This window comes from Panthera onca, chromosome C1, assembly GCF_046562875.1.
Source record: "Panthera onca isolate mPanOnc1 chromosome C1, mPanOnc1 haplotype 2, whole genome shotgun sequence".
Taxonomy (NCBI): Eukaryota; Metazoa; Chordata; class Mammalia; order Carnivora; family Felidae; genus Panthera; species Panthera onca.
In genome coordinates this window covers 34,391,872-34,405,048 of record NC_138346.1, presented here as the reverse complement: position 1 = coordinate 34,405,048, position 13,177 = coordinate 34,391,872, and the positions used below count along the sequence as shown (strand labels likewise).

The following is a 13,177-nucleotide window of genomic DNA, read 5'->3' as shown; positions in this document are numbered from 1 at the left end:
GCTTAACATTAATGAAAGGCATATTTATGGATAAGGAACCAATAATAAATGTTGAGAGAAACACTGAAAAGATGTTACCACTCCAGCAAGGGCCCAGTGATAGCTGGAGTCATGGAGGTGGGGCCATTCAGCTGGAGCCACAGATACGAAGGAAAATTCATTGCCAGAACCACAGCAACAAAGCAGGAAAACAGTAGGACAGAAAAACGCAACCCTTCTTTTCCCTATTGCCCTCTAATGTTCTGCCAGTGTCTGTCACTTACTGCACCTAACTAGAAGTCAGCCAGAAAGAGAGTCTGGTAAGGCATTCCATAGCAGTCATCTTCCTGGGGCATAAAACAGAACAGAGAAAGGCAGACCATAGACTGGGGTGGGGACAAGATGGAAAATAATAAGTACAGATACTCTCCACAATCCAAAAATGTTTCTATAAGATATAGTCAAAATGAAAACAGTAAAAGGCTAACCAATCCACCTGTAATTTACCATATTCAAGTAAAAGCTTGATTTGGAAGAAAGTGGACAGAACTTTCTACCCCTCGATGAAGATGCATATTTCTTCAAGCTCATGGTATCTGCAATTAGTCCAGCTGCCCAGCTAAGTTAAGGAATGGTGGCTCAATGAATATAAAAACACTGAAAATTCAGAGATGTTCTCTGGTAGTATTGCTTCTGGTTATATATAATTTTTTTCCTGTTCCTCACAGACAAATAAAAGCCTAATTACTAAAAATATAAAATGACTCCTTTCCCTTTGTCTGGTACCCAAAGATTTAAGTAAACTATCTCTGACAAAATCTACCTCAGATACCACTGGACAAACATATCTTTCAGAGAATAGTATGAGCAAAGAGAAAAATGATTAGAACTTCCAAAATTATGTTTCTAAAGATATATTATGATCAGTTGAAAAAGTCCCCCTACTCCAAAAATCATAGAAACAATTTTTTATCTCTATTTTTATAGTCCCAATTAGTTTCAAGAATTCATAGATGTAATTAGATAAGAAAAACTGATTTCCAGGTGAAAAAAATATTGAATTAAAAAAGAAAGTGGATAGGGGTGCTTGGGTGGCTCAGTCAGTTAACCATCTTAGGTCATGATCTCATTGTTCATAGGTTTGAGCCCCACACTGCGTGTAGAGATTACTAAAATAAAGAAAACTAAAAAAAGATATTTTTGAAAAATATTTAAGGTAGTGTTTCACAGACCCATTCATCTACACAAAAATATTCTAAGTATCTTAGGGTGGCATCTTAGATCTCTCTCCTGGACAAGAGAACTTCTAAGATTCTTAAGGATACTGTACTACAGCACCTTGGCTCTCACTTAAAGGTAAATAGTGGATATTCAGGAGTGTAACAGTTGCCTAAGATAATAATTTGATATACAGGAAGCCTAAAAAATCTTTAAGAATCATAGCATCTGGGACAGAAGCAGAGATAATTTAAATGGAAAGAGGTTTTTGAACCCTCCACTTTCTTCAAAGAAGTCACAGGCTGCAAAGCTACTCAGTTACAAATACAAACTCTTTCTCAGGGAAAAAGAAGCTAAAGCCAAGCCCCAAGGGCAGAGGCAAGAAATTCAAAATTACTATGGCCCACTGACTGGTGTATGCTTCACCTTCCCCTTCTTCCACCTTTGGAATATAAGTGCCTATCCATTTCCCTGTTCTTTACTCACTATGTATGTAGGAGACAGATAATTGGTTTCTTTAATTCACAGTCTTAAGACTGAGAGGAGCCATACTCAAGAAACCTCATCTACCTGGATCTGATTTAGATGTTGAAATTCTGTACTTCAAGACTAAGCCTGATGCAGTAATAATAGCATGAGACCAAGGATCTTAGAAGGGAAGTAAGTATAGTTTGCATGTAGGAGGCACATGAATTACTTTGGGGTAGAGATAGTTCATTTGTGGTGGTTAATCTCCAAATATGGCCCCAATGAACACTTTCCAAGATTCATGCCCTTGTGTAGTCCCCTCCCATACTGAAACAGAACTGAGCCTAAGACTCGCTTTAACTGACAGAATTTAGTAGAAATATTCCTGTGCTAGCTCCAAGACTAAGTCTTAAAGGAGACCTGAAGCTTCTGTTTTTGTGTATTAGAAGCCCGAAGCTGCCACATCAGAAATTCAGCTGCCCTGCTAGAAAGACCACATAAAGGGGCTGCATGGAAAGGGAAAGGGATAATCCCTAAGATTACACTGTGGGGGGTGCAGGGTGAGTGTGGAGAATAGATACATCAAACCAGATAGTACATGCATCCCAACTGAGCCCAGATTTACAGCTGTTCCCATCAAAGTGTAAGACATATAAATGAACCTCACGAGTGTTCCAGCCGAATCGAGCTCCTAGATGATTATGGGCCCAGCCAATATTAAGTGGAGAAAAACAACTTCCCAGCTAAAGCACAATCAACCCACAGAATCTTGAGAGATAATAAAATGGTTATTTTAAGCCACTAAGTTTTGGAGTGGTTTGTTATGCAGCAATGAATGAAAGCTGAATATTCTGGAAGTCAGAGTAAATAGAGAAATTAAAAGGCAAACTACAAACTATGAAAAAGTATGTGCCATGATTATATCAATGGTTAATATCCTCATAATGAGAAAGAGCTCACTGTGAAACCTCCACAGGATCACCAAGTAGTCAACAAAATAAAATGGACAAAGGACATGATCTGTCTACTCATTGTAGGGACAAGCAAAATGGCCAATAAGTATGAAAAAGTTCTTATCATTATTCAAAAGACCATTAATATTCAAATACTACGGGTGAGAATATAGGGAAAGTCTTTCTGGAGAGCAAATTTGTCAACATGCCATTTCTATGAATATAGCAGGGGACAGTCACAGACCCAAATACTTAAGCAAAAGGATGTTAGTTAATTCCAAACTTAATGTCCAACAATACAGAAAATATATAATTGTTTAAAAGAATTACTAAATATCTATATTTGAGGATATTCTGCATCTTACAGATTTTTAAGGAAACTCAGATAACATGTTTATAATGTCGTTTTAAAAAGCACAGATAAAATTATACACACACACATATATAATTTGATCCAAGTTTTTTAAATAAATGAAAAATATAATTTTACATAACCAGGCCAAAAGGAAATAAAACTGTCAAATGTAGCAGTAGGATTGTAACTACTTCTATTTCGTCTTTCATGCTTCTATTTTCTAAATTTTCTCTAACTGTATTACTTCCAAATTCAGTAAAAACAAGAATGTTATTTGAGAATAACTAGCTACTTAAGAATAATTCCCCAACTAGAGATATTTAATAAAGTTATCTTTTGGAATTAGGAAGAGAATTTAGAAATGACCTGATATGATGTACCATTCAACAGATGAGGAAATAAGTCTAGAGATTTTAACTGCCCAAGCTTGTTGAAGTATTTAGAGGCAGAACCTTACTTAGAATCCAGATTTTTACCCACTGATCAGTACACATTTTTCTACTGCTTTATGAGCTACCTATAACAGTGATTCATGTAAGATGTAAAGATCTAAGTAGAATAACTGTAATTTTGAGAAAAGCTTTAACCCTTTGAATTTATATTCAAATCATTCTCATTTTAAACTATAAAATTATTTGCAATAAGGATATATGTTATTTCCTACAAGTTTTATTAAAAACTTCCACTGAAATCACGTCCCAAGATTTTAAATTTCCTTTGTATTTACATTTTGTTATTGTTGTTACACATTCAGATGAATTTTATACCCACCCATGAGACTAGTTTGTACTACAGGTATCTCCAATCACTCTTTTTTTTTTTTTTCAAGGCTTTTTCCTCCTTACTTTATGGATATACGCAGGGTAGGTATGTTTAATATACTTAGACACACCTCCGCTTGGAGGCTTTTGAATGCATTTTCAATTTATTTGTGTTTTTTTAATGAATTATTTTGTTTTTCATAGTCTTATACTTCTGATACGAGGGCAGATACCTTTAGTTCAAGGTCTTCCTCTAGATCTTGGCTTTGAAACCTACCTTTTGATTTCGAATCTGGGGAAACTAACCTTGTGCTCTTCCTTCTAGCTAATCTTATAATGTTGCTTTGCCATCTAATTTCTGCCAGAGATGAATCTAAGTTCCTCTTCTTTATTTTACCTGGATATATATAGCTAGTTTTCAACTTTACCTCTGATGCAGAGGAGTCTGTTTGTGAAAGGCTTTCCACATCTTTCATATGTGGTGGAAATAATATATTTTTCATTTTTCCCTCTGGCACAGCTTCTGACTGGCATTCCTTTAAAAACAATGTTTTGCTCTCTTCCATTACTGTCAGGCTAGGAATAACACGCAATGGAGTTTGCTTTGGTGACTCATCTGTTTTCTTTGTTGACTCATCTGTTTTCTTTGTTGACTCATCACTTTCAGGAGCAACTGCAATAGTATCTGAATTATCTTGATCTGACTGGTTCAAAGTTGGTAGAAGAGTAAGGTCTTTCTTATCATCATTATCCTGCAACTAGAAAATATATCAATAAAGCAAAGCTACCAATAACTAGAAAATATATCAATAAAGCAAAGCTACCAATTAATCATTACTGACTAGAAAAGATTTAAAACTAATAGTACTGGACTTAAAATAATTTATACCCTTATCCTTTATCATAACAAGTTACCACCAATGTTTGTCAATTGTTACATTCCTTATTAAAAGTGTTAAGAAATTCTCTACTTGCCTGAAACCATGGACTATAGAATATTATCCATTAAAATGATCACACAGCTTTATAAATTAGTGGTTCTCATATACTTAGATTTTATAAATCAGCAACATCTCAAAAAAGAAAATTGAGGGGTCTAACATTTTGCTGTTATTATGCTACACCAATATATCAATAAATAAATAAAATTTTACCAGCAAAATAGCACAAAGAACATACCATTAAATCACAACTATATAATAAAATAAAGGAAATTTTAATAGCAAAATAGTACAAAAAGCACTATCAACAAATAAAGGACAACCTGTTAAGCCAAACAAATTTAGCTCTATGAAAAATTCTCTATAGAGACTATTTAGGGAGAAGATGGCAGCATAGGAGGACGCTGGCCTCACCGCGTCCTGCTGATCACTTAGATTCCACCCACATCTGCCTAAATAACCCAGCAAACCACCAGAAGACTAGCAGAACGGACTCTCCACAGCCAAGCATAGACAAGAGGCCCACGGAAGAGGGTAGGAAGGGCAGAGAGGCGGTGTGCACTACATGCACTGGTGGGAGGGAGCCGGGGCAGTGGAGGGGCAGCCCGCCTGGCAAGGCAGATCCCCCGAGTCTGGCTTGCAAAAGCCGAGGGGCCGGAGGGAGTGTGTTCTGACAGCCAGCGAGACTTAACATCTGGAATGTTAAAAGTCAACAGCTCTGTTCTGAGAGTGGGAGGGTGAGAGGACACAGGGAGAGAGAGGTGTTGAGCCCTGAAGAGAGAGCTCATTTCTGCAGGGAACAAAGGCGCTGGCCAGTGCCATCTCCCTCTTCCATCCCCCAGCCGAAACCCCAAAGGGAATCAGTTCCCAGCACCAAACATGCTTGCATCATGCAAACACCCAACACTGTTCTTCTGTGGATCCATCCCTCCAACGGGTCGGCCCCCCTCCCTGTGCTGCAGGGCCCCTCCTGCAGGGGACCACTGACGGCAAAGTGAGCTGAGCCTGCCCCTCCTGCCCCTGTGCACCTTGCGGATCCACCCCAGCTAATATGCCAGTTCCCATCAAAGAAGCGCCACAACCCTAGCAGTGTGCAAGTAGCCCAGACAGGGGCCACACCACTCCACAGTGAGTCCTGCCCCTGGGAGAGGGGAAGAAAAGGTACACACCAGTCTGACTGTGGCCCAAGCGGTGGGCTAGGGACAGACATGGGGTCTGACTGTGGCCCTGCCCACCAACACAAGTTACTCCAGACAGCACAGGGGAAGTGCCCTGCAGTTCCACGCCACCCCAGGAACCATCCAAAATGATGAAACGGAAGAATTCTCCTCAAAAGAAACTCCAGGAAGTAGCGACAGCTAACGAATTGATCAAAAACAATTTAAGCAATATAATGGAACATGAATATTAGTCATAATTAGAATAATAGTCATAAAATTAATAGCTGGGCTTGAAAAAAGTATACAGGACAGCAGAGAATCTATTGCTACAGAGATCAAGGGATTAAGAAATAGTCATGAAGAGCTAAAAATGCTATAAATGAGGTGCAAAATAAAATGGAGGTGACCACAGCTTGGATTAAAGAGGCAGAGGAGAGAATATGTGAATTAGAAGATAAAATTATGGAAAAAGAGGAAGCTGAGAAAAAAAGAGACAAAAAAAATCCAGGACTATGAGGGGAGAATTAGAGAACTAAGTGATGCAATCAAATGCAACAATATCCATATAATAGGAATTCCATTAGAGGAAAAGAGAGAGAAAGGGGCTGAAGGTGTACTTGAACAAATCATAGCTGAGAACTTTCCTGATCTGGGGAAGGAAAAAGGCATTGAAATCCAAGAGGCACAGAGAACTCTCTTCAGACGTAACTTGAGTCGATCTTCTGCACAACATATCATAGTGAAACTGGCAAAATACAAGGATGAAGAGAAAATTCTGAAAGCAGCTAGGGATAAACATGACCTAACATATAAAGGGAGACCGATAAGACTAGCGACAGACCTATCCACTGAAACTTGGAAGGCCAGAAAGGAATGGCAGGAAATCTTCAATGTGATGAACACAAAAAAATATGCAGCCAAGAATCCTTTATCCAGCAAGTCTGTCATTCAGAATAGAAGGAGAGATAAAGGTCTTCCCAAACAAACAAAAACTGAAGGAATTTATCACCACTAAACCAGCCCTACAAGAGTCCTAAGGGGGATTCTGTGAGTGAAATGTTGCAAGGACCACAAAGTACCAGAGACACCACTACAAGCATGAAACCTACAGACATCACGATGACTCTAAACCCATATCTTTCTATAATAACACTGAATGCAAATGGACTAAATGTGCCAACCAAAAGACATAGGGCATCAGAAGGGATAAAAAAACAAGACCCATCTATTTGCTGTCTACAAGAGACTCATTTTAGACCTGAGAACACCTTCAGATTGAAAGTGAGGGGATGGAGAACTGTCTATCATGCTACTGGAAGTCAAAAGGAAGCTGGAGTAGCCATACTTATATCAGACAAGCTAGACTTTAAATTAAAGGCTGTAACAAGAGATGAAGAAGGGCATTATATAATAATTACAAGGTCTATCCATCAGGAAGAGCTAACAATTATAAATGTCTATGTGCCGAATATGGGAGCCCCCAAATATATAAAACAATTACTCACAAACATAAGCAACCTTATTGATAAGAATGTGGTAACTGCAGGGGACTTTAATACTCCACTTACAGTAATGGATAGTTCATCTAGACACAGGATCAATAAAGAAACAAGGGCCCTGAATGATACATTAGGACAGATGGACTTGACAGATATATTTAGAACTCTGCATCCCAAAGCAACAGAATATACTTTCTTCTCGAATGCACATGGAACATTCTCCAAAATAGATCACATACTGGGTCACAAAACAGCCCTTCATAAGTATACAAGAATTGAGATCATACCATGCACACTTTCAGACCACAATGCTATGAAGCTTGAAATCAACAGGAAAAAGTCTGGAAAACCTCCAAAAGCATGGAGGTTAAAGAAGACCTTACTAAGGAATGAATGGGTCAATCAGCCAATTAGAGAATAAATTAAAAAATACATGGAAACAAACGAAAATGGAAATACAACAATCCAAACACTTTGGGATGCAGCGAAAGCAGTCCTGAGAGGAAAATACATTGCAATCTAGGCCTATCTCAAGAAACAAGAAAAATCCCAAATACAAAATCTAACAGCACACCTAAAGGAAATAGAAGCAGAACAGCAAAGGGAGCCCAAACCCAGCAGAAGAAGACAAATAATAAAGACCAGAGCAGAAATAAACAATATAGAATCTAAAAGAACTGTAGAGCAGATCAATGAAACCAAGAGTTGATTTTTTGAAAAAATAAACAAAATTGATAAATCTCTAGCCAGGCTTCTCAAAAAGAAAAGGGAGATGACCCAAATGGATAAAATCATGAATGAAAATGGAATTATTACAACCAATCCCTCAAAAGTACAAGCAATTATCAGGGAATACTATGAAAAATTACATGCCAACAAACTGGACAACCTGGAAAAAATGGACCAATTCCTAGGCACACACGCACTTCCAAAACTCAAACAGGAAGAAATAGAAAATTTGAACAGACCCATAGCCAGTGATGAAATGGAATCAGTTATGAAAAATCTCCCAACAAATAAGAATCCAGGACCAGATGGCTTCCCAGGGGAATTCTGTATTAAAACAGAGATAATACTTATCCTTCTCAAGCTGTTCCAAAGAAACAGAAAGGGAAGGAAAACTTCCAGACTCATTCTATGCAGCCAGCATTACTTTGATTCCTAAACCAGACAGAGACCCAGCAAAAAGAGAGAACTACAGGCCAATATACCTGATAACTATGGATGCAAAAATTCTCAACAAGATACTAGCAAATCGAATTCAACAGCATATAAAAAGAATTATTCACCATGATCAAGTGGGATTCATTCATGGGCTGCAGGACTGGTTCAACATTCATAAATCAATCAATGTGATACATCACATTAATAAAAGAAAAGAACCATATGATCCTGTCAATTGATGCAGAAAAAGTATTTGACGAAATTCAGCATCCTTTCTTAATAAAAACCCTCAAGAAAGTCGGGATGGAAGGAACATACTTAAACATCATAAAAGCCATTTATGAAAAGCCCATAGCTAATATCATCCTCAATGAGGAAAAACTCAGAGCTTTCACCCTGAGATCAGGAACATGACAGGGATGTCCACTTTCACTGCTGTTGTTTAACACAGTGTTGGACGTTCTAGCATCAGCCATCAGACAACAAAAGGAAATCAAAGGCATCAAAATTGGCAAAGATGAAGTTAAGCTTTCACTTTTTGCAGATGACATGATATTATACATGGAAAACCCAACAGACTCCACCAAAAGTCTGCTAGAACTGATACATGAATTCAGCAAAGTTGCAGGATACAAAATCAATGTACAGAAATCAGTTGAATTCTTATACACTAATAATGAAGCAACAGAAAGACAAATAAACTGATCCCATTCACAATTGCACCAAGAAGCATAAAATACCTAGGGATAAACCTAACCAAAGATATAAAAGATCAGTATGCTGAAAACTATAGAAAGCTTATGAAGGACATTGAAGAAGATATAAAGAAATGAAAAAACATTCTGTGCTCATGGGTTGGAAGAATAAATATTGTTAAAATGTCACTACTACCCAAAGCTATCTACACATTCAGTGCAATCCCAAACAAAATTGCACCAACATTCATCTCAAAGCTAGAACAAGCAATCCTAAAATTTGTATGGAACCACAAAAGACCCTGAATAGCCAAAGTAATTTTGAAGAAGAAGACCAAAGCAGGAGGCATCACAATCCCAGACTTTAGCCTCCACTACAAAGCTGTAATCATCAAGACAGCATGGTATTGGCACAAAAACAGACACATAGACCAATGGAATAGAATAGAAACCCCAGAACTAGACCCACAAATGTATGGCTAACTCATCTTTGACAAAGCAGGAAAAAATATCCAATGGAAAAAAGACAGTCTCTTTAACAAATGGTGCTGGGAGAACTGGACAGCAACATGCAGAAGGATGAAACTAGACCACTTTCTTACACCATTCACAAAAATAAACTCAAAATGGATAAAGGACCTGAATGTGAGACAGGAAACCATCAAAACCCTAGAGGAGAAAGCAGGAAAAGACCTCTCTGACCTCAGCTGCAGCTATTTCTTACTTGACACATCCCCAAAGACAAGGGAATTAAAAGCAAAAATGAACTACTGGGACCTCATGAAGATAAAAAGCTTCTGCACAGCAAAGGAAACAATCAACAAAACTAAAAGGCAACCAACGGAATGGGAAAAGATATTTGCAAATGACTTATCGGACAAAGGGCTAGTATCCAAAATCTATAAAGAGCTCATCAAACTCCACACCCGAAAAACAATCCAGTGAAGAAATGGGCAGAAAACATGAATAGACACTTCTCTGAAGAAGACATCCAGATGGCCAACAGGCACATGAAAAGATGCTCAACGTCCCTCCTCATCAGGGAAATACAAATCAAGACCACACTCAGATATCACCTCACGCCAGTCAGAGTGGCCAAAATGAACAAATCAGGAGACTATAGATGCTGGTGAGGATGTGGAGAAATGGGAACCCTCTTGCACCATTGGTGGGAATGCAAACTGGTGCAGCCACTCTGAAAACAGTGTGGAGGTTCCTCAAAAAATTAAAAATAGACCTACCCTATGACCCAGCAATAGCACTGTTAGGAATTTACCCAAGGGATACAGTAGTACTGATGCATAGGGGCACTTGTACCCCAATGTTTACAGCAGCACTCTCAACAATAGCCAAATGATGGAAAGAGCCTAAATGTCCATCAACTGATGAATGGATAAAGAAATTGTGGTTTATATACACAATGGAGTACTACATGGCAATGAGAAAGAACGAAATATGGCCCTTTGTAGCAACATGGATGGAAATGGAGAGTGTGATGCTAAGTGAAATAAGCCATACAGAGAAATACAGATACTATATGTTTTCACTCTTATGTCGATCCTGAGAAACTTAACAGAAGACCATGGGGGAGGGGAAGGAAAAAAAAAAGGGAGGGAGGGAGCCAAAACATAAGAGACTCTTAAAAACTGAGAACCGAGGGTTGATGGGGGTGGGAGGGAGGGGAGGGTGGGTGATGGGTATTGAGGAGGGCACCTGTTGGGATGAGCACTGGGTGTTGCATGCAAACCAATTTGACAATAAATTTCATATTTTAAAAAAAAAAAGAAAGATAAATTCTCTATGTTGTCTTTTTTCCCCTCTGTCTCCTTGGACTGGGGAAACCAGTACATGTTGACTCTTCAATTGATATTTAGAAGACATTTACCCCACAATGAAAAATATTAAATCCTATTTGTCAAGTAGTATAGAAAAATCTTTTATTCTTTGTTGGTTTACACACGGATCCATTGCTTTATGGAATGAATTCCTATGTAAAATTAGCTAAAATGCAAATAATATTACGTGAACTCTATTTTTTTCTTTATATTTTAAACATAGATTATAAACACATAGAGAAAGTAATGAATGTGGTTAGGTCTGTGGCATCAATTTCTAAGATCAATGTGCAGAACTAACTTTATGCTTTTATTAATTGCTGCCTCCTTGCTCTTCGTCAACATTTTTTGTCCCCATCTTCATATGTATTTTTAAATATTACCATTTTATGCTGTAATTTCCCTTTGAAGAGTGTAAATTAACTCAACTAAATAATGTAATTATACAGATACTACCATAACAGAAATAACCATAAAAACCTGAATAACTTCTTGGGTGCTTTTTTCCCCCCATCCACAAATATTTTTTTTATTTATAAATGTTTCATCCCTTTAAAAACAGTGACTATTAGAAGTTCTCTTCCAAGTTCCCTTACCTCACTTGGAGAAGTTTCAGCTCCTTTCTTTATACAGGGGACATCTGTAAATAAGTGAATTGTAATATTTTATTATTATATTATAAAATAAACATTTTTATATATGTACACTAATAAGATACTATTAGGATCTTTCTCACCAAGAACAAAGAGCAATTTAAATCAAAGCAGCTATTCACACATAAATACTATTTAGTAAAAACAGGCTGATGACTCTCTGGGCAGATGGGGGAATGGTAAATGAAAAAGTGAGGACTTAAAATGAAAACATGCATAAAGTGGTAAGATTTCAGATTCATCAATGTAAGACATAAAAACAGGTAAACAGTATATTTTGCTACAAGTCAAGAGGAAATAAAATAAATCCCGTATGGTCAGTGATAGAGCTGGGACTGAAAAAAAGATACTGGAATAAAGTTTTATGTATCCAGAGAAATTAGGACCATTCAAAAGAGGCTGACTGAAGCATTTATAAAAATTTTTCTAGAAATATAGAGTCTATATTTATCAAGTAGAAAAGAAAACCTAAAAGGAAGAAAGAAGGAATAAAAAATTGAGATAGAAAGGTATGTATTAAGTCTAGTATAAAACAAAATTTATTATGGTCACTATTAGCTGTGGGGTCAGCTTACCCATTTTTCTGAGCTTTGGTTTTCCCATATGTAAAACAGGATAATGATGGCTTATCTTATAGGTATGACACAAGTATATGTAAGATGTGAGCAGCAATATGGTTAAATGCTTGAGCTCTTGATATACTTTTTAAAGTTTTTATTTACTTATTTTGAGAGAGAGAGACAGACAGACAGAGAGAGAGAATAGGGGAGGGGCAGAGAGAAAGAGGATTTCAAAGAAGCTCCACACTGTCAGTGCAGAGCCCAATGCAGGGCTGGAATCACAAACCGTGAGATCATGACCTGAGCCAAAATCAAGAGTCAACACTTAACCGACTGAGCCACCCAGGCACCCCAAATGTTTGAGCTCTTGGGTCAAACAGACGAGGTTCAAATTCAACCCCAATCAGTTAATGGCTGTGTAACTTTTGACTGGTTACTTAATCTGTTTGATCCTCAGCTTTCTCATGTGTGAAATCTGGATAAATAATAATAGCACCCTCAACTGACTGATGTGAGGATTGAGTTATATAATCCAGGTAAAGGCTAAAGGCCTGCAACACAGTGATGAATAAATGTTAGCTGAAGCTATAAGAAGATATAGGAATACCAGAAGAAAACAAGTCACCAGACTTGAAATAAACTCTTCAGCTAAGGAAAAAAAAAAAAAACTCTTTGGATAAGAAAAAAATAATAATAAATAAAAATAAAAATAAACTCTCTGGGGAAAAAAAAGTTGGCAACCACCAGTGAGTAAGAGAGGTAAACCTCCAATCTTCAACACTGATAGGGAAGAGGGAAACTGATTCTCTTACTCGTGAAACGAGCATTTCAGGTGAAGAGTAGGCTAAAGATTCAGTAGCTCTGCTAGTCTGGTTGATCCTCAGAGGTTAGGAAAAGAACATATCAAAAGCTAAGGTGGCCAGGAGGTAGAAGCAG

At 37.5% G+C, this 13,177-nt stretch overlaps 1 protein-coding gene across 7 annotated transcripts in view; it reads right to left on the bottom strand.

Moving 5' to 3' along the window:
• Positions 1 to 13,177, bottom strand: part of CATSPERT (catsper channel auxiliary subunit tau) — a 160,186-nt gene that overhangs the window by 70,259 nt on the left and 76,750 nt on the right. For 6 of the 7 annotated variants that reach the window (XM_078451010.2, XM_078451014.2, XM_078451011.2 and 3 more), the window contains 2 exons: positions 11,625 to 11,668; positions 4,163 to 4,492 (listed from right to left, as the gene is read on the bottom strand). In XM_078451010.2, coding sequence (XP_078307136.2) covers positions 4,163 to 4,492; positions 11,625 to 11,668 — 374 coding nt within the window. The remainder of the gene's footprint in view (positions 1 to 4,162; positions 4,493 to 11,624; positions 11,669 to 13,177) is intronic. The other variant, XM_078451013.2, reaches the window with a different exon arrangement.